The sequence below is a fragment of the Polyergus mexicanus genome, unplaced genomic scaffold, assembly GCF_030449975.1.
Source record: "Polyergus mexicanus isolate NDT 795.1 unplaced genomic scaffold, iyPolMexi1.0 SCAF_1, whole genome shotgun sequence".
Taxonomy (NCBI): domain Eukaryota; kingdom Metazoa; phylum Arthropoda; class Insecta; order Hymenoptera; family Formicidae; genus Polyergus; species Polyergus mexicanus.
In genome coordinates, this window is record NW_027223321.1 from 10,958,085 (window position 1) to 10,983,227 (window position 25,143).

A 25,143-nucleotide genomic window follows, 5' to 3' on the forward strand; every position below is an offset into this window, starting at 1 on the left:
GCGTGAAAGGAGAGAAGTGGGCGTCGGACAAGGAGTTCTCTCGACCGACAGAGGGAGCGAGCGAGCGGAAGAGAGACAGCGTGACGCGCGATATAATCCAAGTGTAGTAATCGCTGATACAAATGTAAAATAGAAGTGAGAGGGGGAGAAAACGAGAAGGTGCCGTATTTCACAGAAGTAAAATAGAGAGAGAGAGAGAGAGAGAGAGAGAGGAAAACTATAGTTAAGTAGAGTCGATGCCGGGCAAGCCCGGTATGCGCGAGAGAGGAAGGTAACGTGCGCTATATAAAGTGAGCGACACAGTGAAGGAGAGAGAAGGAGAGATTCCTGCGCGAGGTTGGAGCGAGACGGGATGGACCATCGTCCGGTGGAACTGCGAGAGGGAGAGACGTCGTCGCTGTGAGATCAAATGTGGGAGGAGAACACACGCAGTAGTACAGTAGGAGAATACGCTACCTAGCCAAGCACCTAGGCTCGCGTTGGACGTCGTGGGGCACGTTGGACAGCTCGAGCGAACCGCGCGCGCTCACGTCGACAGAGAGCGTTAAATCGTTCCGTCATCTCTCTCGCTCTCTCTCTGCCCCTTCCATCCCACCTCACCCTCCCCTCGCTCCCTTCTCCGTCGTCCGTCAAGCATCGCGCGCGCGAGACATACCGTCGTCGGTCGGTGCGCCGTGTGACAGCTTTCGCGCGCGGTCTTCTCTCTGTGCCAGTTCGATCGTCGTCTGTCATCGACAACGTCTCGCGTTCCTCGAAAGCGAAATAGCGCGCGCGGGCAACCAAGTGCCGAGAGGTAGAAGAACGCGGAACCGCGGACTCTGATCGAGATCCCGGAGAGGCCGGCGTCCCCGGCGACGAGCCGTTCGCGGGTAGCTCGGGACACCATCGACGTCGATTGATCGTCGATCGGTCGATCAGCACCTAGTAGCAGCATCAGCGGCGGCGGCACCATGGCGGACGATCCGGAGAACAACACGTGCGAGGACTCCCTCGGGACCGGCGACTCCAACACCTATTTTGCCAACAAGTTGCGGGGCCGGAAGGGCGCTCTCAAGAAGAAGAATGTCTACATGGTCAAGAACCATAGCTTCATGCCAAGGTTCTTCAAGCAGCCCACCTTCTGCAGTCACTGCAAGGACTTCATATGGTGAGTAGTATTTATATATGTATGACACTATACTTTTCGTAAACTTGGGTCGTTCTGCGCGACGCGTCGGTTACTTCCTTCGTTACTTTCCTCGTTGTTTAATACCGAATGCATCAGGATGCATTGATAGATTAGTTTCCTCTGTTATATCTACGATACATCGTACTACGCGATGGATCATTGACTAGAATCGATTAATTTTTAAAACAGAGACGAGACATTATTTCTAAAGGATATAATGTATCGGTTGGAGAAAAAAAATCTATACTGAAATGCAAAAAAAATTTCTCCTCCAAAGATATCGCTTTAAATGATAAGATGATCCAGATACGATTCGCCGAATTCGCATCTTTCTCGGATTCACCGCGTAATCATGTCTGCATTCTACTATTCGTATTTTTGGCTTTTCGACTCTGTTATGATTCGTTACTATCATTAGCCTTTTATTATTCGCGAGCGCATTTTCTCGAAAATACAGAGCTGGAATGGAGCTTTTGCTCTTCATACACAAACGTATCTATGCATCGGATGCGTTCCAGTAACGATCGAGTTTGCATCCCCGGGAGAAGAGCGGGTGAACGCCTCGGGGGGGAAGCTCATCACGAGGGAATGGCTTGGATATAGGCCTGTTTGGCTATCAAGAAATGTTTATAAACTCTTTCCTATTGATTTTGTGATCTCGGATAATTTAAATATTTATAATTTTCACCCGGCACGCGCGTTGCTTTTAATGACATTTAAATTTACGGGTTGAATTCTTTCAAGTTATTCCCGGTCTAAACTGTACAAATTTAATATCAGCTGTAATAATTTTTATAAAACAAGACAATTAAAATTATTTTGTCAAATGGTTGCTTGTTTTCTATTCTTTTTTAATATTTGACATATATATATATATATATATACACACACACACACACACACACACACATTAAATATTTAAAAATATATATATAAACAGATTTAATTAATTTTTCTTGTAGATAAGGGACAACTATAATCGAGGTGTCATTATTTTATTTTGATATTTGATGCTGATTATAAATATCGCGATCAAGAACGATCAGTTACGTGTTGACATTATCAACGACGCTCTAATCTCGTTTATTTATTCTTCTTTGGCTGTGTTAATCGTAAGTTTTTACGGTATTATATGCAATGAAAGATTCATAATCTCTATCGAGTGGCATATGGAACTATATGCTATCCTCACTCAACAATTAACTGACAATGAGTATCCCTACTCAATTAACATCGATGTATAGCTCGTGTACAGAGACATCGCTTAATATCTCTCTCTTTTTATATATATATATATATTTTTTTTTTTACGCTGCATGCGCTGTATAGGATACTTCCTTCTGTTGTCAAATTAGCGTGTGAAAATTTTCAATATCGTAAAATCGTATTCAGGGTTTATGACATAACGGAGGGAAAATGCAGGAGAGCTCTCGCTCCGATGTCTCTCTCTCTCTCTCTCTCTCTCTCTCTCTCTCTCTCTTCATTAGATCGTTAATCTGCTTTTGTACATGCCGCTTCTATCTTCGGATCTTTGGTGGCATATTGATAATGGAGTTTGGGGTTAATTATAAGTAGAGACACTCAACTCCCTCAGGGCAACGCGGCCTTTTTCCGGCAACCTCGCCCACATTTTGCAATTTAATAAAATTAACCCGGGCTGTGGTTTCTTTTTCGATTGCGATCCTTAACAATATATATATACATTTATCGTTTACTAATTTAAAAAAATAGAAAATATATATTAATTTTGTTTTTAAATTCCTTGAAGATAAAATAATTCTTTATATATAGATATTGATTTCTGCACCGCGATTTATCGTGTGAGGAATCGGTTCGTCAAAGGCGCCCTGTTTACCCGAAACTTCGTTCATCTTTTCGTAAATGTTTACGGGACTAATGGGGCCGATGTGTGTGTGTGTGTGTGTGTGTATGTAACAGCTTCTTCCGCGTCACGACAAGATACCGGTCATCTTCGTCTCTCCGTGCTATGGCGGACACAGATCCATAAATTCAGTCAATAATCCGGCTCCCGGGCCGGCCGGCCGGTCGAGCGGAGCGGCCAATAGTTAAACGCTTCGGCCTTGACGCACTCACGCCGTTCTTCCTCTATATCCGTCCGAATTAGAAACCACTCTACCGTAATACGAGAAGCGACGACGCCGCTTGGATGGGAAGTGCGCGCGCGTACGTCTTTACGGATGCGTGCGTACGGGCGTGCGTGCGTGCGCGCGCGCGTGCCAACCTCCTATGGAGGGAGCGCGTACGTTACGGCAGAGAATCCTCGGGCTCACCCTCTTTCGATATCGTACTGATGAGAAAATTTGGGATCCGTTTCGGTAACAAGATACAATTGGTTCGTTCGATACACGATTGATGTGGAATTTATTCCCGTCGCTTTTTGGAAATGGAACATTTCGCATTTAGTCATAATCGGGAATTTCCCAGCTCCATTAAAGTAATTTTCAACTCGTTCTAGAATTATAATAGTGGCGTAATTTTACAATGAGATTCAAATTATTACGCTACTTTAATTAATGAGCAGGGAATACAATACTAAAGTACGATTTATCTCGCGTATATCCGAGTTCTCGAATTTATGAATCTCAAATTTATGGATTTTTGAATTTTCATTTATTATTTAAATAGCTTACACATAATTTTGTAACGTTCATTATTTTATAACATTATTATTTGAATCCTTGATTCTTATACATATATTCTATCCTATGATTCTCTCGTATTTAATTCTAATGTGATAGAATTTTATTCAGCGTATGGAAAATCTCAAGTCTCTCTAGAGATTTTTGCGGAATATTTTATTTTTTTATATATATGTGAAGGAAAAAAGGTAGAATGGCATGAATAACATGAAGCAGAAATAATTTGCATGTGTATCATTTAAATATTCGTGTCAGCAGCAATTTGAAATTTCGTTGACATGATCACGATTGATGTCGGAGCTCTCTCTCTCTCTCTCTCTTTTAAAACAGAAATTATTTAAAGGATTATAAAAACGATTAAAAACGATTGACGCACAGTTTATTTATTATCCTTTTAAATCTCTTCTATTTCAAATATCTATAGAACATTGGTGACATTCTTAACATTGATTCAAGATATTCGTTTCATGATATAGATACGATATATTACGCGTTGACATCTACGACGTCAAAACAGATAGGAAATACCCATTTGCACATTATATATCATATCAATATTCGTAACGACAACGACGAAAACTATTCATCGGATCTTGCGGATAGGAAAATTGATGGCCGACTATTTTTGTTAGATTATCGACATTTTTTATTCATAAAATTTCAGGATGAATCATTAAAAGTGTTACAGGCTAATATTTTTAAAACTGAACACGAAATCCTTATTTTAAAATTATTAATTTCGCATGTTAACTGCAAAGTGCAAGTTTAATTTTTCCGTCAAATGTCCGCTTCGATATCAAACATTCACCAAAAAATAAGAATTTCATATATTTTGTTCAGTTTCAGAAATATTAACCTGTAACATCTTTAGTACTTCTGTATATATATGTATCTACATGTATTTATATGCTCGCATAAACTTATTGACCAATCTTTTCATTGCGATATATATTAATTTTATAAAAAAAAGTCGAAATAATTTTTAACTTAATCACCGTTTAAATCACATATGTGTTAATCACAGGATTCTCGAAAAATAATGATCGATTCTTCTCATCCGTGATTAATTTTAGCTATTGATTGGCGTATTTGTCGAATTCGTGAAATGATATCTTTCTTTGTCTCGTCGCGAAACTCGCTCGATATTCGAAACGAGGCTATCAAGTGGACGTCTCTCGATTCGTATGTGAAGACACGTTGCGATAAAAACTCATGACATTGCGTCTGGCATGATGTATCGACGATTGTCGATAACAGTTCGTGACCAACGAACCTGACGAATGATGACACGCACCGTCAAATTTGTTGCACGATGTTCCGCGAGGCGCGTGCATCATGATAGCGAAATGCATTTTGCGACGATGCAACATATCCCGGGTCGCTCTCATCGTACGCTTGCACCCCTGCGTCGGTCTTTTCGACCAGCCTGCAGTGTCTGTCGCTCGTATGTGTGCCCGGTGTCCATGCTCGGGTCAGGCATGCGTTATTGATATTAGGAGATCAAAATATAATTTTCAAATAAAAAAAAAGTAAAAACTATTGTATATTCTCGCGCACACGCGCATCTGTCTTTTCGAGGATAATTTTAAATAAAGGAGAAAAATATTATTGTAAAGTATTTCTCTACTAGAGAAAAAAATATTTCTATTGTATCAGTATAGTGTAAAAGTATTTTTTTTTTATCTACTATATGTTAATATTGAAGACTAAATATAGGGTTTGCTAGAATTCTCAACTGTAATTTGTCTCCTTCTCTTCTAAATGATTGTCCTTTTGGGACATATGGTAATATATGCGCTTCCCTTTTTTTCCTTCTCTTTTCAATATTTTATTTCAATTCCCGCAGACACTTTAAAAAATTGTTATAGTCGATAATATTTCATATTGTCATGTCTCAATTATTTATATTTGTTAGATTATTAACAATAAAATCAGTAAATCGGTAAATTTGTACTATTTTTTTTTTTGTGTAGGATGGAATAATAATTTTACAAAATTTAACGATTTTTTTATTACTTATTTAACATTTTATTCTACACTGCGGTTATCTCTAATAAAAATCAAAGTGAAAAAATTTATAATTATTGTAATCGATTCTTTTTCCGAAATTTATAAATTCCGTAGCATAAAAATGTTCACGAATCGTTATTGCGGAAGTCATATTTTGACGATGACTTATTAACTTTATTCATAGATCTTATTTTTATATTTTCAACATACCTCTCACTGACACGAAATGAGTAATTCTAATTAGGCGCATTGTAATGAAGGTAATAACGGAGTTCGCGATATCGCGTGTACAGAGAGGAGCTACGTGGCTAGAATTAATTCTTTGTCGACGTTGCGTAACGTTTCGCTAACGAAGCTACGGATATTGGCGAGCGGACTATGCATTACGTAAAAAAGGGAATGGCAGATTAATAGAACCGGTCGGGACAGATTTATGTCTGTAACCTTCTATTCGGATTCAGTGTCTTTGGCCAATTTCGTGTTTCTCGGGGCTCGCGAATCTTATTATCCAGACGCCAAGTCGGCGCAAGAAAAAAAATCAATGTGCCATTTTGTTAGGGAGACAAAAGACGTTTCCCGCGTTCTATCATTCAAGGAAGAAACTGTATATGCATCTTATATATGTACATACAGCTTTGTATTGTTCACAAGAATGAGCTATTTTTATATTGTACTTTTATTATATGTTATATATATATATATATATATATATGTTTGTATTTCTAGAATCGGAATATTGAAAATCTAAAAATCATATATAGTAAATTTTTACATTGAATTATGATCAAAACTGACATATGATCGCTACAACGAAGTAATCATTTTAAAAAGGCTTTATTTTTTAAATTTATTAAATTCGAAATATTATGATATTGTAATATGAAATTGTAATAATATTATATTGTATTATATATTTATATTTTAGTATCATTAATTAATTTTTTAAATTTAAAGCGCTATTTCGAGCAGTTTCTTGAGAAGCGTCTATAATTCTGTATGAGAAAAAAAATGTATTCTGTTGACTTTTTTCTTCGGGATATTGAATTGCATTGGTTGTTTTCATTCGCGCGTATTGATCTAATCACACATATGTACGTACAGAGCTTCCGTACGTACACACATGCGCACGATTACGGCGACAAATAAGATTTATTTCCACGGGTTTTCTGATTTTGTATGGTGTGGCTCACGTGTGTCACAGCGTGCCGCAACCACCGCTTTTCAGCTCGTAAATCGTTATCGAGTCGTGCGGTTTTCGCTGGTCACTTTATCGAAGAGGAAGTCCATATGTATCGTTTGGTCCGCTCTTTCATATCTTGGTTATCAGCGCGGAGCAAAAACTACATGTATCGACACTGTTACGCCAATATTATCTCGCGCGCAATTAATTTTTCTGAATCGTCGATTCGCGGAGGGAATGGCGCAAAATTAACTGACATATATAACGTAAATAAAACCAATTGAGATAAATAAGGCAATCGTACAGTGACTTTTGCGAAATAAAAATTTTTATTTAACGTCACCTTACGATCGTCTGAAAAATATTTTCAAGTTATCATTTACACTACTTTCCCCACTATCTTTATTTGTATTATATATGTATATATAAAATTTTATTTGTTATATTTAAATATATAAAATATCTCATTAAATATTTCATAAAATGAAAGATATTTGGTTACCATAATAGTAAAATTATCAAACTATGATAACTATTAACTTATTGAAAATTTATTATGCATTGATCTATTTTTTATTTACACAGCGATCTGAATTATTATATTTAATATTACAGTTAAGGCACTTATCACTTAGCAAAGCTAAGTTAACAGTGCTATATAGTAGTTCTTTCTTTTTCTTTCTCTTCTTTTTTTGATTGAAATGTGATTTCTAATCATTGTTTCTATATTACACCAATAATTCGACTAACGAGTTAATGATAATTATTCATTGGTATCATAAAATTTTGCAAATCTTTTTACTTTTTTTTCTGATATTTAATTTAAAAAAAAAAAAAAAGTTAATATATCACTCTTATATGGCTTACAGATCTGTATCGGCACAAATTCGTCTCTTTTCTCTGCCTCCCTTAGATTGCTAGAAAATTAAATTCTCTTGTATTTTTCGCTTTTTACGTGATTTTCTTTTTGAGAAGAAATCTCGTTTTCCGCGCGACTTCCGTCTCTAGTCGTTCGTCACCGCATCTATTCTTTCTAATGCTGCTCGCGACAATTTAAATGCAATTCTGGGGATCTCGGACTGCCGCGTGCACTTTGCGAAAATATATCGAATATATTATATAAGTATAAATATATACTCGCGTGCACACACACATATCATATATATACACATACATTTGTATATACCAAATGGATCTGTACATATAGGCCTGTAAATCGTCGCACAAAACATCTGATCCTTCCGTCCACTTGCCGCTGACAGACTGTCTCATATTTCACGTATATACACGCGGGTATACACACGGGTACACATACATACATATAGCGTTCTATATGATACAACCAACGAGTTCGCAATGAGCATAGTTGTTGATCCTTGTGTCCCCTTTTCTGTGATGGAAAATAGTAACTGGAAAATAGGCCGATGCTCCTTAAAGTGCAGCAAAATTTGAAATAGAATTTTCGAAAATTTCTACTTATGATAGTTGAATTAATTTTGAGTGCAGAAAAGCAGAAAATTTTTGATAATAAAAGTATTTAAGTTAAATTAATTTTGAATTAAACTTATTTAAATTGACATTATAGATCTACTGTTTTTGTTCGAACTTGTTTTTCAAAATCTGCAGAGCACGTTTGCGGCTTGAATATTACATTGCAAACTTTGATGTAATGAGTTTTTTCACGGTGAGAGGCGATCGGCTTCTCTCGAAGATGAAGATGCCGTTACTATTTCTGTCTTGATGTTGATTGACGAAAGTCATTTCCATCGACAACTTTATAGCGGTTTCAGATTCTTCACATTATTCTCATTAAAATTGAAATAGCCGAGATCTGGCGATCGGAAGCTTTCAAATTTTCAATTTTAAGTATAGAAAAAGCTGAAAATTCCTTAAGAAAAAGACATATGTATTTTTTATTTATATCATTTATATCTCATTTATTTCATTTTTGTAATATTAATTAGAGATTTATAAAGTGATATGAGCTTTTTATGATTATCGGTTTTGCTATCGAATGTAATTTTATGATAATGGCGTTAGCGATAAAAATGAATTAAGAACGAGGGCATACCTTCGAGAAAAGGAGAAACGTTTTGCGGATACTGTTGATTTATCGGCGCATTTTTCCTTCGACGTATCGGATATGAAATGGGACGTGAAAGAAGCGGGTCGCGCGTCCCGTCGACGCGAAATAAAATAAAGTCGCTCTCTTTGGATTTACATTGTGTCGAGAATTAAATCGCCTGAAATTAAGCGAGTTTCATTAGTTGCGCAGATCGCATTCGATCAGAACCCAGGATTAGCGACGCGTGATTGATGATTGGATGTGAGTGAATTATCCTGGTCGGATCACGTTGACGTTTCATCACCAAACATATGCGGACGACACTTCAGCACTCGCGTCACGATCCGCTTCGATCGTGGTAAATCGCTAACAACCATGATGACGTCGTTATACACTCGACAAATCGATCCGGATATTGTCTCATTAATAGCCGATTAATATAAGAAGCAAAACATTCTGCGAGACACGGTCGTTCACTTTTGTGACTGTCAGGATTGCTGCTAATTAAGGGACTCGTTAATTTTTCTCGATAATTATTTGTAACAATTTTCTTTATTTATAGATAAATAAAATATATGCATATCTTCTGATATCTTAACACAAGTACCATTTTTATATTCAATGTTTGCGAGATAGAATCTTCATTCGGAATTATACAGAAATCTTGGGAAAATATTTTGTTTTGGAATGTTTTTTTTTTCTTGTCAGTAATATATGTACAGATGCTAACGTGATTTAATCAACATCTAACAACTGATGTTTTAAAAATATTCTGAAAGACATATTTTTCTGCAAAATATTAATGCATAAGCAAGTAAATGTAACCAGTTTGTATTCAACTGTCGAGTTGTGCATTGTTGAGATATTTGATTATCCGTGTAGGATATGAAATTAGCATATTTCATCTCTTATATAAATCTATTTTAGTATTAAGTAAAGAAGGCGAGTTAATTCATCGGTAGAATATAAAAATACATTCATTCACAGAAAGAGAGAGAAAGAGAGAGAGAGAGAGAACTTTATATAATAATACATATTTTTTATAATAAAAATTAAAATGAAATAATAAAATTTGTTATAATATTTATTTATTCAAAAACTTTTTCTCCTCTTTTTATCATTTTATTTTTTCAGAGTGAAATATATCAATATGTTTCCTCAATCGCTCTTATAAAGTATAGTTTGTTTGTCCCTCTTTTAAGCTTTTGCCTAAAATTGTAAGCTACAATTTACATCTAATTCATTATTTATTGTTGAAAAGAGCATTGCGCTTTTACGCTCATTATGAAAAACGTTTTACTGTTATATTTCCATTCGCCTCTAAAGTTCGTTTGGGAGGATGTTTCATTATGTTACAGCGTGATGCTGTAACATGTGTACTTGTAGTAACATGCCGTACAATGTTTTTGCATATATATTCTTGTAACTCGTTTTTTATGCACTCTTTTTTCGAGTTGACAAAATGCATAACACTACGGGAAGATAATATATACGAGTAAATATCTAGGGCAACATACATACAACAGATAATTCCTATTTTACGATAGTTTCTAAATTATCTAGAAAAAATAAGTGCGGCTTGATCTGTACTCATTCTTAACATCCAAAAAAAAAAAAAAAATTTTTTTTGGCATGAATTTATTTGGAAGTTCCATATACCGATATATTTTAAATAATGTACTAAAATAATATACGGAAAATATATAAAATCCACACCGACATAAATTTCGTCGAAAGGTATAATAGATTTTTAAAAAAATTTGTCTTTTTTTTTCGTGCGCTTAAATGAGCTCAATGAGAATGACGTCAATGAGACACGACAATGCGTAATAAACATAGACAAATATCGAAGGGATTAATAGCGCGTAAGGCCGAGAAAACAGATGGCTATCGGGTTATCCCTTCTTTCTTTCTTTCCGATGAAAGTTCACGGCTGTAGAAGCTTTGCGGTGCTTCGTCCAATTCATTCGTAACGAGATTACGTCGCGACGTTACGCAATTTTACGTAGCTGTGACGCTGATCTTCGGGTATTAGGTGCTTTTTACGCCGAGTTCTTGAGGCTCTTCTACATGCAACGATGCTTGTCACGAGATCGTCGAGAAACGCGACGTGACGACGAGCTTCTCGAAGTCTCCGCGACTGTAGCCGCGTTTTTATCATTCGCGTTACGATAAGCAATTATTCCAAACATTTTCTTTGCTCACGGTGTATTTGCTGTATGGTATTTCAAATACATATCTGAGATACGGACGATAATAGTACAATATTTTATATATATTTCGAATCCAATTTTCAAATGTATACTTGTGAATATCGTATGATTTTCAATCGTATCTTGGATTTCGCATTTATAGAATAAATATCTTCTCGAGTACTTTACAATTTAATACTTTATATATGTGTGTCGAGAGACCGTATATTCGTATTGGTAATGATATTTTATCCAATAATCTTTCCAATAATGTTTATCGTGAAAAATCGCGACGTGCTCTGTAAAGAAACATGAAAAGATTGAACATTATACACAATATGCTGTGGTCACTTAAGGTTTATACATTAAGCAAAATTATATTTATAAATTTCCATTGTACGCGGTAGGACAGTATCGAAAATTTTGCCGCGACACATGTCTTTAAATGTCACCGTGTTTAATTTACTGTGCACATATTCCTAAATTAATTCCCGTTAATTGTGTATATACAGATAGTTCCTTGGAGGTATTCAAATTGTAAGAATATTATTGTTATCGTAGTATTATTTGACTTTAATGGTAATGAAGAAGCGTGCAATCTTGAAGATTTAATTCTTGAATGCGTTGTATATATTGAACGAAAGATCGTCGTAAACATAGTTTGTGCGCAACGAAATTGATTCATTTCATACGTCACTCAATTTTGCACATCCTTCGATATATGTATGGGATTTCGCGTTGAAGTGTCGACGACGTATGTCGCGATGATATTATGACGGAGACAACGGCAACGCCTAGATGACGGTTCCGCTGCAATTGCGCGCACATTTATCGTCCGCGTCGGAATAATGAAATTAGATTGCCCTGGATAGAGTTACGAGTCGCCTCGAGTGACGATAAATGAATGATCCACTTGCATATTGGTACAATGCAGGTGATCGCGTTGCATTGGCTTGATCGAAAAAGAAAGGGGCGCGCAATGAAGGTATTAGATACCCATATAAAAACCACACGCAATCTTCAATTTTTCCGTTATTAAGTTGTGCGATCGGCTTATTATCTCGTAATCATATATATTATTTTTAGATAGGAAAGTGTATTAAAGCGATATTCAATACTCTCATAATTGAATTTTGATGATATATTTTGGAAAGGGTAAAATTTTTTTCTTTTATGTTTATTACATTTAGGATATATAGTAATTGAAACTTTTGAATAAATAGAATCTGAAAATTTGTCAAGAAAAAGATTAATTGTTTTATTTTACGATTTTGAGACGATTACTATAACTAAATAAATATTTTCATTTTTTTTTCCATTTTGAGAAACTTTACAATAATTGTTAATTTTATCCTTTTGTATTTTTCTACATAAATTATCTTAATTTTTGCATATAAAGCAAGATGATATATTGTGATGTATATTTAAAAGTTATATATTTATATATCTAGATATTTTTCGCTACGTGTTCATACGTAACCAGTATAGAAGAAATTTATTTAAAGGAAAACGAGAGAAAGAGAGAAATATAGAAAGAGACGAGCATATTCTTATCGAAATTTTACCGCGTTTTTTTCCAAGTCGCAAAATTGCGTCAAAATCTGCCATAGGGCACAGGATTACATTTTACCGACCAAATGTGTTATATTTGAAAAGCATGGTCGACGAGAGAACGAGAGAAAGAAGAGCTCCATCTTGCAACAGTCGACAGTTTGGAGTGACGGGTCTTTAACCCGACGATAGACTCGAGTGAAAATAATATAGTAAAGTGAAGGATAGAGAGAAAGAGAGAGAGAGAGAGAGAGAGAGAGAGAGAGAGAGAGAGCAGAGGGAGGCCCTACCGCTGGGCTTCACGGCAATAGGGCGGAACGAAAGGGCGCTTCGTTTGCTTTCAATAAACACACTAGCCTGCCGACCTACAGCTGGCCGCATGAAAGTCGACGCTTCCGACGAGGTAAAATGGAAGCGGCGCTATACATGTACATCCGTTGCAGCATCCGACACACATATACAACATATGCGGCTACGTATAAATGTATATATATATATATACCATATATATATATATATACCATATATGTGCAATATCTTCTTTCGGATCCGAAAGATCGAACGCGAATCGGCGCAATTTCCTCGAAATTGGCAGTCATTAAACTACAACCTGGTAAAAATTGGACGATCTTGTTCGCGCAATTTGTCCCACTGATTGATATATAGTACGCGGGATGTATGTACCAATGGAAACTCGAATTTGCATAGAAATCTGTACGGAATTGTGGGAACTTCATCTCTTTCCCCATCTCTGAAGCGAAGGCGGTCACGGTATAATTTGTTTCAGAACTACTTGTCAGTTTCTTGAATTTATACATTGGGAAGAGCATGAATTCGGGGTTGGTTTACTCGAGTGCTTTTGCTGGAGGTGTTTCAGAAAATTGTCAAACTCTGAAATATCACTATCCGCGCTTCGGTATGCATTCAACGGAGAATACAAATAGCTTACTTTACGGAACATTCGACCATATTTGCTTCCGATCGTTTCATTTTCATATCGAAAATTCCATTGCTTGTAACTTGTCTCATTTGCAATTGTGATTTATATTTCCGTGGTAGCGTATCCTCTCGCAAATCACGATATCATAATCCGTGTTTACAAAATTTATTTTGCCGAACAATGTTGGAATCGAGATTATATATATATATATATTTTTTTTTACTATCCGCCGTTATTTTCGCTAACAGTGACTGAATTAGCGGGGTAAAAGCCACGGGTCGCATTTTTCGCACTCTTTGTCGTATTTTCTTTCTTTCTCTCTTTCTCTTTCTTTCTCGCTGTTTGCTTTCGTCGACTCGGAGATACATATAAGAGCGGTTTCACCGTGTGGCGTGTCACAGGCTGGCTGCTTTGTGGCGAGGCCACAAGAGAGATGCGGTAGGAGGGTCGCGAATCGATAAGAATGAAGGGTGAGAGGAACGTGGAGGGGAAAGAGGAAGGGAAAAGAGTGGCCGAACTCGGGATGAAAATAGCCAGCCAAACTCCGACTTTTGTTGCACTCGTACAATACGGTATTGTACGTTACAGCACACGCGGCGTCGTCACTCGCTCGCATTATTGGTGCCAAAGTCAGACACAGAGTGTCTCGAAAGATTCGCACATCTCCAACTTTTATTAAATATTCACATTTTAAATAATTTTTCTAATGAAGAATGGAATATTACATTGTGAAAAGGATTTAGTTGTTAAACGCGATGCTTTGAACTCTTAAAGCTTAGCTCTTCACGTAAAAATGCTTCTTTATTTATGAGCAATAAAAATTTTTATTGCGATTATGAGGCATTGTCTATATTTATTCTTTTATGTTGTATATGTGTAAATTAAAAAAAAAAATTAATCATAAATTAAATATCTTAGGCCTGTGGGACTTATTCGTTCAATAATATTTAAAGATTATTTATTACTGATTTTCATCTATTTCATTTATTTAATTTTTGTAATAATCAGATTCATAAAACTATGATTCTTCAAATAATGGTCGATTCTAATTGATTATCGGCTCTAATTGATTATTTATTTGAAATATTCTGTTTCAATGATGCGTTTGCAGCGCAAGAATTTTTATTTTATGAATATTTGTTCCTTTTGAAGTACAGCTTCTTCGCTTTTTCTCTCTGGCCAGTTCTTCAATATTTTACTTCAGTTTCCGCAGAAATTCTGAAGAATTGTCGTAACCGGTAATATTTCATATTGTCACATCTAAAATATCGGAATTCTTCCAATATGATCATTATTGACAGCCAAAGAACTTGTGACTGACTAAAATATTAATGGACAACGAAAACCGATCGCCGAAGTTTTAAAACGGTTTCTATGTCCATCGATCGACGACTTTTCGTGTTCTCAGATCATCGTCGATTATCGTCAAGTATAGTTCGTGTCGGTCCATTTAGCGGATGAGACGAGAGCACTTGTGACGGAGAGTGCGACGGCCAGTCGGGAAAAAATTGAAACGCTCGCGCGAAGCGAATTACATGGTGTGTTCTCGTCGATGCGCTCTATTCTAGCTGATTGTAAATTTCTCTCGTATATGAACTACACGATAGTCGTCGTTGATTGGAATCGACGTATAAATCGGCACGAGAAGTGCCATCGATTATTTAACATTTCATCGACCACGGAAACGTGCGATTCGACTTTGTATCTCTTGTATCTGACTTTTATTTCTCGGCAATTATTCGGTGTGATTTTATAGATAGAAAAGTCGACTTCCATTCCTTTCACAGGTCTACCCTTTCGCCATGATTCATAATCGAATCGGCCGGAAGTTGAGGCTTATCGGTGCGTCGTGTTGAAACAAAGTTTCTTTGATGAACGTGAGCAGATTCTTATTGGCTTTTGCATAATTTAATAGGTTCGAAGGAGAAGGAGAATTCAAATTAAAAAAAAAAAAAAACATGGAAATATTTTTTCATATAATTCAATCAGTAAAACTACTGAGGAAATTTTATATATTGGAAAGATAGATAAGAAAATTTATTGTATATTACAATCTATATCAGATATAAATATACGCTATCTTTATAATATATTTATTGTAAAAGATATGGTTTTTTCTTTTTATAGGACCGTAAACATTATCACAATAAATGATAAAATAATTAAATTTTATATGAAACGCTTTTTATAAAATTTTATCTTGTTCATGAAAATACATGAGTCGTAAAAATTTAACAAGAAATTGCAAGTCTAGAGAGAGAGATAGAGAGAGAGAGAGAGAGAGAGAGAGAGAGAGAGAGAGAGAGAGAGAGAGAGAGAGAGAGTAGAGATGCAACTAATAAAATTGACAAACTTATTGTTAGTGCTGAATCTAGAGCACACCCCTATTTTTTTTTTATTCATTATTCAAGACAATTAAAAATTTTAATTAAAGATATAAAAACGTTATAAATTATTCAATAATATAAATTTTAGTTAACTTTTAAATAAATTTACAACATTTGTTAAATGTTTTTCTATATTCTTTTTAACAACTCATCTATTCGTTTCTGCACATATACACATACATTTATGCATGTATTATTAAATTATATATATTATTATATTATTCAAATTTTATATTATTATGAGATAAAATTGAGATTTCTTTCGTGCCGGCAACTCTAAATGCAAAAACGTTTTTTACCTCCGCTATGTGAATCTCAACATCATTACGAACCGACAGCTGCTTCCACCTTGTCGGACGTTAAGACGTATAAAAGACGGATGCTGGATACCGGAAGACGGGTAGTCAGGACCGCGTAAAAGGTTAATCGCGAAAAATCGAAGGCCTTCATCGGCGCAAGTGTGCGCAAGCTGTCGAAAGGATATCTCTTCGGCCGGTGTCATGTGTTGTCATGTCGAGACGATATCGTGTTATCCTGCTGGGAGGAGATGCAAGATTACGAGGGACAGCTCGACAATTCTAATTGTGCCTCGCGGAAAGCACGATTCAGAGGATTTCTCCCTTGTTAAACAAATCTTTAACAATGATTCATCGCCATCGGATAAGTCCAGATTGTCTCTACATACCAGACGCCTCGAAAGAGATTTATATGCTCGATACAAGATTGAGTGGGATGATTAAGTTCATTGGGTAAATACTTATAATGGCAAAGTTAACAATTATTATAAAATCGTTAAAAGATAATATCGATTTAACAGCACACTTTCGAAAGAAAAATCACTAATTTCATTAATTTTAATTAGATATCATATTGTCCATTGTTTCGTTTACGTAAGAATTTTAATTCTAAATAATGGATACAGAGAGGAAGTTACGTATGTTGCGCGCGTATAAATTATTATACATTTGCGTGTCATTATCTAGACTCTTGCAATCTTTTATTGAAACAACTCGAAAACTTTTCAATATTTATATAATTTACGTATATTTATATCTTTCTTTAATTTATTATCATAAATATTTTTGATCCTAAAAACTTTATTTATCGCGAAAGATTAAATATATCTTTGTCATCTTTGTGAATTTTATCAAAAATTTATTTTTCTTTATTTATTTTTACGAAGTTTAGAGATTTTATCTACTTAAGTGCAAAAAAAAAAAGGAAAAATAACAGTAACACTTTAAATGCAACGATGTCTTTCTTTAAACGAGATCGCTCGTCGTGTCACTGTTATTCCCGACGGTAACGATAAAGGATTGAAACATTTCACCGCATCTGATGTACATCGCAATGAAGAAGAAGAAACCCACTTTATGCTTATGCAATGAGTAAAGCTCATCCGCGTATTAGCTTTATTTATGAGAAACATTCCCTCCGGGCATCTTGCTTGCAAACTGCTTATCGAAGAAAAACGACTTCGAGAGAACGTTCGTTATTATGATAATACTCAGATATACATATGTGTACGTATCTCGCATTTTCACATATTCGCTCGTATTCAGGATTATTGGATATCAGAATATGGATACCCGTAATCCCGACCATACCTCAGAAATTTGTGAGAATCCTGTCATGTCGCTCTTGTCCTCCCCCGCTCTGGTTTATGTATATGCCGCCCGGCTAGCTGCCGCCAGGATTTCCTCCTGTGCTGTATAAAGGGAATGGGATGATGCAATGCACCGGGATGCACTCTAGGCTGCCGTCTTCCGCGTTCGAATGGCTTTCCATCTTCCCCAGTCGGGTTTCCGCCTCTTTATATTAATTCAAATATATTTTACATCGCGTGCGACGGGCCGTTTACGTTGCGATATCTATTTTTAGAGAAAAATCGGAGAAATCAAATCCCCGGCCTATATTTATATAATTTGATAGTCGCATCTGGATGTGTGAACAATATTCGATTTTGAAATGTGACAACTTTTGACACAGATAACGTAGATTTATATTACCTGAATATCTTAAATGAAAATCAGTTAAAGATTCTAAATTCTGCATTTTTCTAAAGTCCCAAGTGATTCGAAAATTAATTATTAGCGTGTTTGAGTCACTTTGAATATTTAGAGAAAGATAAGTATTTGTTATTTGAAATTATTTATGATTCTTTCAGCCAAATGTCGGGCCAAATATTTTTTAGTGATATTAAATTAAAATTTGATACATGTGTATCGCACACATATACATTGTAATATAAATAAAAATATACGTGTCTCTAGTTTCACAATTCGATCTTGATTTCATTATACTAAGAAAAGTTATGAATAGATAATGTATAATAATATAGTGTACAATATCAAAAAAAACTAAAGATTATTGCGAAAAAAATTAAAATATATTAATTTTATCTCAATAATTTTTATTTTATCAATTTCAATTTATAAATATAGAATCAGATCCTTTCGTTATTTTGAAGCCTTTTCGAAATAACGTGAACGAAATCGACATTTCATTGGTCGCACCGATGAAATTTCACCATTATTCTCATCTTTCAATTCGACGGACACGTTTTCGATCTGTTTCCGAGGTGTTCGGTATATCGTAGCGTTTAATTTCTTAATTAGAAAGCAGGAAGTATTATTTCGGCATAAATATTCGCGTGTTGGCGATAGGCCAACGAACTGCCTGTTGAACCCTCCGTGTTCGCTCGAGAAATTTCACTCGACCATTCATTGTTTTCGTGACTCCGAAGACAGCGCGCGAGTTGGTTGAATCGATGATATTTATATCGTCAAACGAAGGCCAACGTGTATTATTTCCCGTTTCACCTCGCTTCTACCCAGACTCTTACTCGCGGTTCGCGATATCGATGTTTCGCGATTCGAGTTTACGTTGTATTATTTTCTACAATACGGCTACGTCGCCAGTACGCCGCACAATGCAAACGATAAATATGCGATGGAGTGTATGAAATATATTTGTTACGTTATGTATTTTAATTGTAATTAAATCACGTGTGCGCGTAAATCGAAGTATAGATGGTATAATAATTATCGTGAGATGCGTATTTTTGAATCTAATAAATATAATATTTCTGTTTCACGTATGCAAATATTGGTTGGATCAAATTTATTTTTATGTACATAGGAGAGTTTTTTCCCTTGTATGTACAGGCATTTTTCAATCTCTGATACTTTTTAATACGTGTAACTGGGTCACTTTGTATGCAATACTTTATAAAAGGACTAAATATAACTTGAGTATTACTGATAAACGCTTTTTCTCTCTCTTTCTCCCTGTTTATAAATTTTATAAAACTACAACATTAAATATATTAATCAACATTAACATTAATGTCAATAATATGAACGAATAAGTGAATAAATAATAATTTCGATAATTTATTTACGCGCGCGCATTACATGTAGAACAGATGGAAAGAAAAACGCTTGTATTTCAAGGTTAAAATCTTACAGCTATAATCACATGTGAATCATCGGCAATTATTCTCTTATTGCCGTCTTCATTAACATCTTGCAACATCTCACTATCTATGTATCAAGAATCCCAGTATCAGAAAGAAACGAGATATACTGTGATTAACGCGCGGAGTTTTTGTTTAAAAATTAACTAAATCCTCTAATTAGACTATCTTATTTTTACTATAATAAAGAAGTAGCAATTTTATCGTTTCTTGCGGAATCTGGGATTTTTTTTTATTTTTTTTTTATTTTAAAGGAGTAAATGCTATCATATTTAAATATCTCATGATATTTCTACATGATTTTAATCCAAGTTTGTAATTTGATTTATATATAATTATCTCTCTGTATACAAACTTTTTTTAGTAAAAATCCAAGAGAAAGTAAGAAAGATTTTGATTTGTTTTATCGAAAGAAGAGTTTGCAAACGTTCGCAATTTCTCGTTTTTTGTTTCCTCTTTTTTATTTGTCATACTTTTTGCATTTTTTATTTACTCTATTTCGTTCGATGCACCTTTATTGTTTCTCTTTATTGTCTTCCGCTTCGTCGTGTATCTAACGACGAGAAACGGGTAGCGGATAATTGCCGCGAGTATCTGGCAGACGGCCAAACCAACCGCCTGTTGGACCGTCTACTAGACGTTTTGACCTATCGCGTTAATGCGAGAACGAGATTGACAAGCTTAGACGATGTATTACTGGACCGTGCATTTATAATATCCGTTGTTTCCATAACAATGAGACGAAATAATTCCCTGTGAAAGAGAGAGATTTTAGTTTTTAAAGAAATCACGCGCGGAACTTCGACATTATTAACGTTCGCGCGATATTTATCTTTTTTTAGCATTTAGAAAATAGCAAACTTGTAGTTTACAAGTGTAAAGTGTAAAAAGCAGAGTACATTAAAAATAGAAATGCTTATTAATTAGAAAAAGTTTTTGTCATTTGTATTTTATACTTTATACTTTAACTGATTTCTTTATATAAATCGCGATTAAGTTTATAATTTTTTTTATTTACGCGACAGTACTATAAGTAGATATGAGTATAATTTAATAATATTGCCAATACACTATTATGATTAACATATTTTTTGATATTAACTTATTTGCAGGAAATTAATATTTTTTATTATTCACGTTCTTACGACTTTAAAATATATTACAAGTGTGAAATTGATGTGACAGACATGCGATTACGATCAAGTGCTATTAATTTCGATGAATACTTCTAGCAAATTAATAGATATGTCCGAGAGAAGATCTTCTCGTGATTTGAGACAAATAATTACACAGATCGTTTCATCCTTATTGTTAGTGATCCAATATTGTGCGATGTATTTATCCTCCGCGATAAATACTATGTCGAACGTGACTTGGCAAGGTAGTGTTTATGGAAATTTATTGTCGGTTGACGTAAATGATTCTTTTCATACTCGACTCTCATCGTGCTACGTATCGTTAACGGCATAATTAATAAACGTCCGCGAATAATCGCGAATTTATGATGCGGAACGTGGATTGAAGTATAGACCGTGCGTGTAGCAAATTCGGATTTCTGCATCCATCGAAGCCATTGTCGCAACGCGACTGCATTCAATCTATTACGAATTATGCATGTACGTTCTATATACGAGAGAATCGACGATTTTTTTCCAACTATTGTTTACGGCTTGTATACTATGTATTTTATCTGTTCAAATGGCAAATTGAACATTTATGAAATTTATCCGTTCTCGGTATTTTGGGAGAAAATAGAGACAAAAGATCTATCTTTCTGTCAATCACGAACAAACATAGAAATAATTTCTTTAACAATGTTGAAGTTATTTAAAAAAACTGATAAACAATCTCTTTTTAGAAATAAAAAAAAGGAAAATAGATTGATTTCTTAAAAATACTGTTAACTTTATTGGAATGGCCATATGGCGACGAAATTTCACCGAAGATAATATTGATAATATTGATAGTTTCCAATCCGTTGAAATGGCAGTTAGTCGAAGGTGCTCCGTGTACAGAATCTGTGTATTGTGTGACCTGGAGTGAATTCTTTTTCCGGACGATTCAACGACCGATTCGCTATCCATTTCCCGTAACTCCTCGATTGATTTCCTCCTGGAAATTCGACTACTCTTCGTTCATTTCCCACAAGGCTTTTTCCCGAATGGGAAAGAGAGTTGCTATGTCTGAATTTACTAGCAAGTACATATTGAAACCGATACAATCTCGCTAAGTTTATATATTTTTTTGCTGTAAACATGCAAAAGTAATGCCCTGTATTACTTGTGATTAGAGAAATGTAACAGTTGGCGTAAGAGAATTGGAAAAAATTTTTATTGTGTCTAATCATTAACTTTTAATATTTTAGCAATTGAATGCAAACATTTACAGAAAATTGATAGAACTTTGGCGTACGCGCGGCTATCGGTATAAAAATATTAAAGTTAACCAAGATAAGCTGATTCTCAATATCTGATAAATTTGCGCAAAATCATCTTGTTTAATTTTCTTTCATTTTCTACTCTTATGCCGCTACAAATGCCATTTTATATCCGCACACATAGTACGCCGAAGCCATTTCCATGCCGAGCTATGTTTGCATTTCGATATAAGCTCCGCAGCAATGTAGGCTAATCACAGATTTGCCGCTGTCATTCTGTCTCGTTTCGTCATTGTCGGCACTCTTCTTTCGGCCCCGACAAGAGGTCTCTGTAACCCCTGATTCTTTATCTTACGTGGCTTCCATCTTTCCCTTGTACGAGTTCCACCCTTAACCCTTGACGTCGCGACGCCTGTCTATTGCGTTCTCGCGTTACAGGACGTGCGTCATCGATGTCGTCCATCGTGAAATCGTTTATTTTTGGTACATCGTTGTCGTACCGTAACTGTGCCTGGCGTGATTGTCATCAGCGACACAAGACAACGATTAAATGATCGATGAAGTTTATGGATTTAAGTTTGCATTCGAGTATAAATACAATTTTTATAAATTTGATAAATTTTTATGAATAATTTTGCAAAATATATAGATACAAATATATATATATATATATATATATATATATATTACATATATGTTTTAAAATACAATAAGTTTTAAATTAATTTTTTTTCATGGTCAAATATTAATTTATTCCCAGCATCAGGAATTTTAAACAAAATTATTAAATTTAATAAATATAAATATGTAATTTACTTGAGTATGCAATTAACTATTTATCAATAAGAGATTGAAAATAATCCCTATCAAGTACCACCTTTAGATCCTTTGAGGCTTACGTTGAATGAAATATAAATTTTTTTCGTAGCGCGCAGATGAGTAATATATTTTACGTTTATTTTTATTGCGGATAATACGAGCATATGGGTTCGGTCTCGAGACTACCAATATCCGCGTTAAAAAATTCATACGTATTTCCTTTGGAGGAAAACCGATGTGCCATAAAACGCAAAGAGCGTACATGCGATTACATGTTTATTAAATATAATTTTTCTCCGAATTAAGTATATTTATACGATTCATCCAAGTGCGATTTAATTGAGAGACCAGCAACGACTGCATCGTCAAATGCACTTCCAACGATTCTTGCCGATATGAGTGAGACCTTGAAATATTGATTTGTTCGTCGAAGTTGATTTAATTGGCGGTCCAGCGTAGAGTCCTCACCCGTTAGAGGCCGTAAACAACGGCCGATCTTAAAATGCACTTTTATCCGTTGGAAAAAAAGAGCATTCTATTTTTTTTCTAAAAGACCTATCATGTACCATAATTTCGGCATTATTGCGCAGTTGAATTGTCATAATGTAACGTTGTTATATCACACAATTTGTCAGAATTACACGCATATAAGAGACGGGATAAAGCAGGTATCGCTCATATGTGAGGCTCGTGTTTGATGTATGTATTAGATAAGAATAAATGAGATAATGTTTATATTGCAATGTGACAAGGAATTTATGATTGAGATAAATGAGACAAGATGTGGATACACGCCACGTGAGAGATCTGTGTCTACGTAATCACGATACGAAAACATGACATTTTCTTCGCTTTACATGCTATACGTATATACACGAAGAAATCTCCATAAAAATTTAATCAATTTAGTTCTATATAAAGAGTTGTATATATACAGAGAAAGAGAGAGAGAGAGAGAGACAGAGAGAGAGGCGATAGTAAAAATTAAGGATATTCAATTAATATACGCTATATGAAAGGCTTGCTCGAGAAGGAATCGCTTTATCAACGTCGTATGGCTTTCCGGGGATTTCCAGTATCCCAGCCGTTTTGATTTATCGCATTCATAGCGTCCAGTCGTTGCTCGACCAAACATTTCAAATTTACAGCTCGCCCGTATAATTAAGAGCTTCTGGTTGAACGTACGGACGATATTCTACCCGCCTTTAATTGCGTTCGTGTATACGTGAAACACACTCGTATATTCGCAGGCGCGGAGAATCGGGTAAATAACGAACTCGCGATGATGCGTAATTCATAGAGCGTTCGCGATTGCAAATGTTATATAAATTTTTCCTCTAATATATTCAGTTGTTTCAATTTTATGCGAACTTCACGTATGATTTGCAAATTAATCAATTCTCTAATTAGCAATTTTCTTTTATCACATCATAGTCGCAGTTATAACATGTCGATAAGAAAAATTAATATTGGCTAATTTAGATATATATATATATATTTTTTTTTTATGGCACTATTTTATTTATTTAATTTAACATATGCTGTAAGATAACAATTGATTTTTATATTTGTTAAATGTAAGTCGAAATATTTTCTTTAGTATTTTGGAAATAATTTTTGCAATAAAAGAATTGTATATAATAATAAAATAATAATTATTTTAATAGCTTATGACAATTTAATTAATTGCATTGTTAAGTCAATACTTAATAAACAATATTCTCGATATCATAATACACTGCTGCGAGGTAATCGGTCTACGTACAGAGTTTTTCAAGTAAGAAGATTGAACGAACCTCTTTCAGCGTATCTATTTGACACTGTAAATATTTACGCACATTGTATAATCTATATCATAGGTTGCTGCTGCAAAAAATATAATACACAATATGTATGTGAAATACATATTACGTGACTCGATAAGCCGTAGATTATTTACGATTTGATATCGGTTAAAATTACATCGGCTAAAATTACATTGCGATTACAGTGGATGTAACAAATATTAATAGACAGAAATTTTTGCAATAATTCAAATAAGCCCGGTTCAGTTATAATATAACAATACTTTTAAATATTAGATTATATCGATGTTTTATAATTGATTTAGAAAATAAAAAGATCTGAAAATATAAACTTTTTATTTTCTAAATTATATTTTTTCATTTTCAAAAAGCACAATAATTTCTTTTTATGCATCATAAATAACATTTCAGAAAATTTCCTGCAAAATCTTTTCTACATTATTACTTGAGACAAAAGATCAAAGTCTTTTCCAACGTAAATACAATTTTGAAAGACATCGTACTTGCATTC

General features: G+C 34.7%; 1 protein-coding gene across 2 annotated transcripts in view; it reads left to right on the top strand.

Annotated features, from left to right (window-relative positions):
- Positions 1-214: 214 nt before the first annotated feature.
- The window catches only part of Pkc53e (Protein C kinase 53E), a 59,646-nt gene continuing 34,717 nt past the window's right edge, over positions 215-25,143 (top strand). For both annotated transcript variants that reach the window (XM_070298624.1, XM_070298634.1), the window contains exon 1: positions 215-1,147. In XM_070298624.1, the coding sequence (XP_070154725.1) occupies positions 951-1,147 (197 nt within the window). In that variant the 5' untranslated portion in view covers positions 215-950. The remainder of the gene's footprint in view (positions 1,148-25,143) is intronic.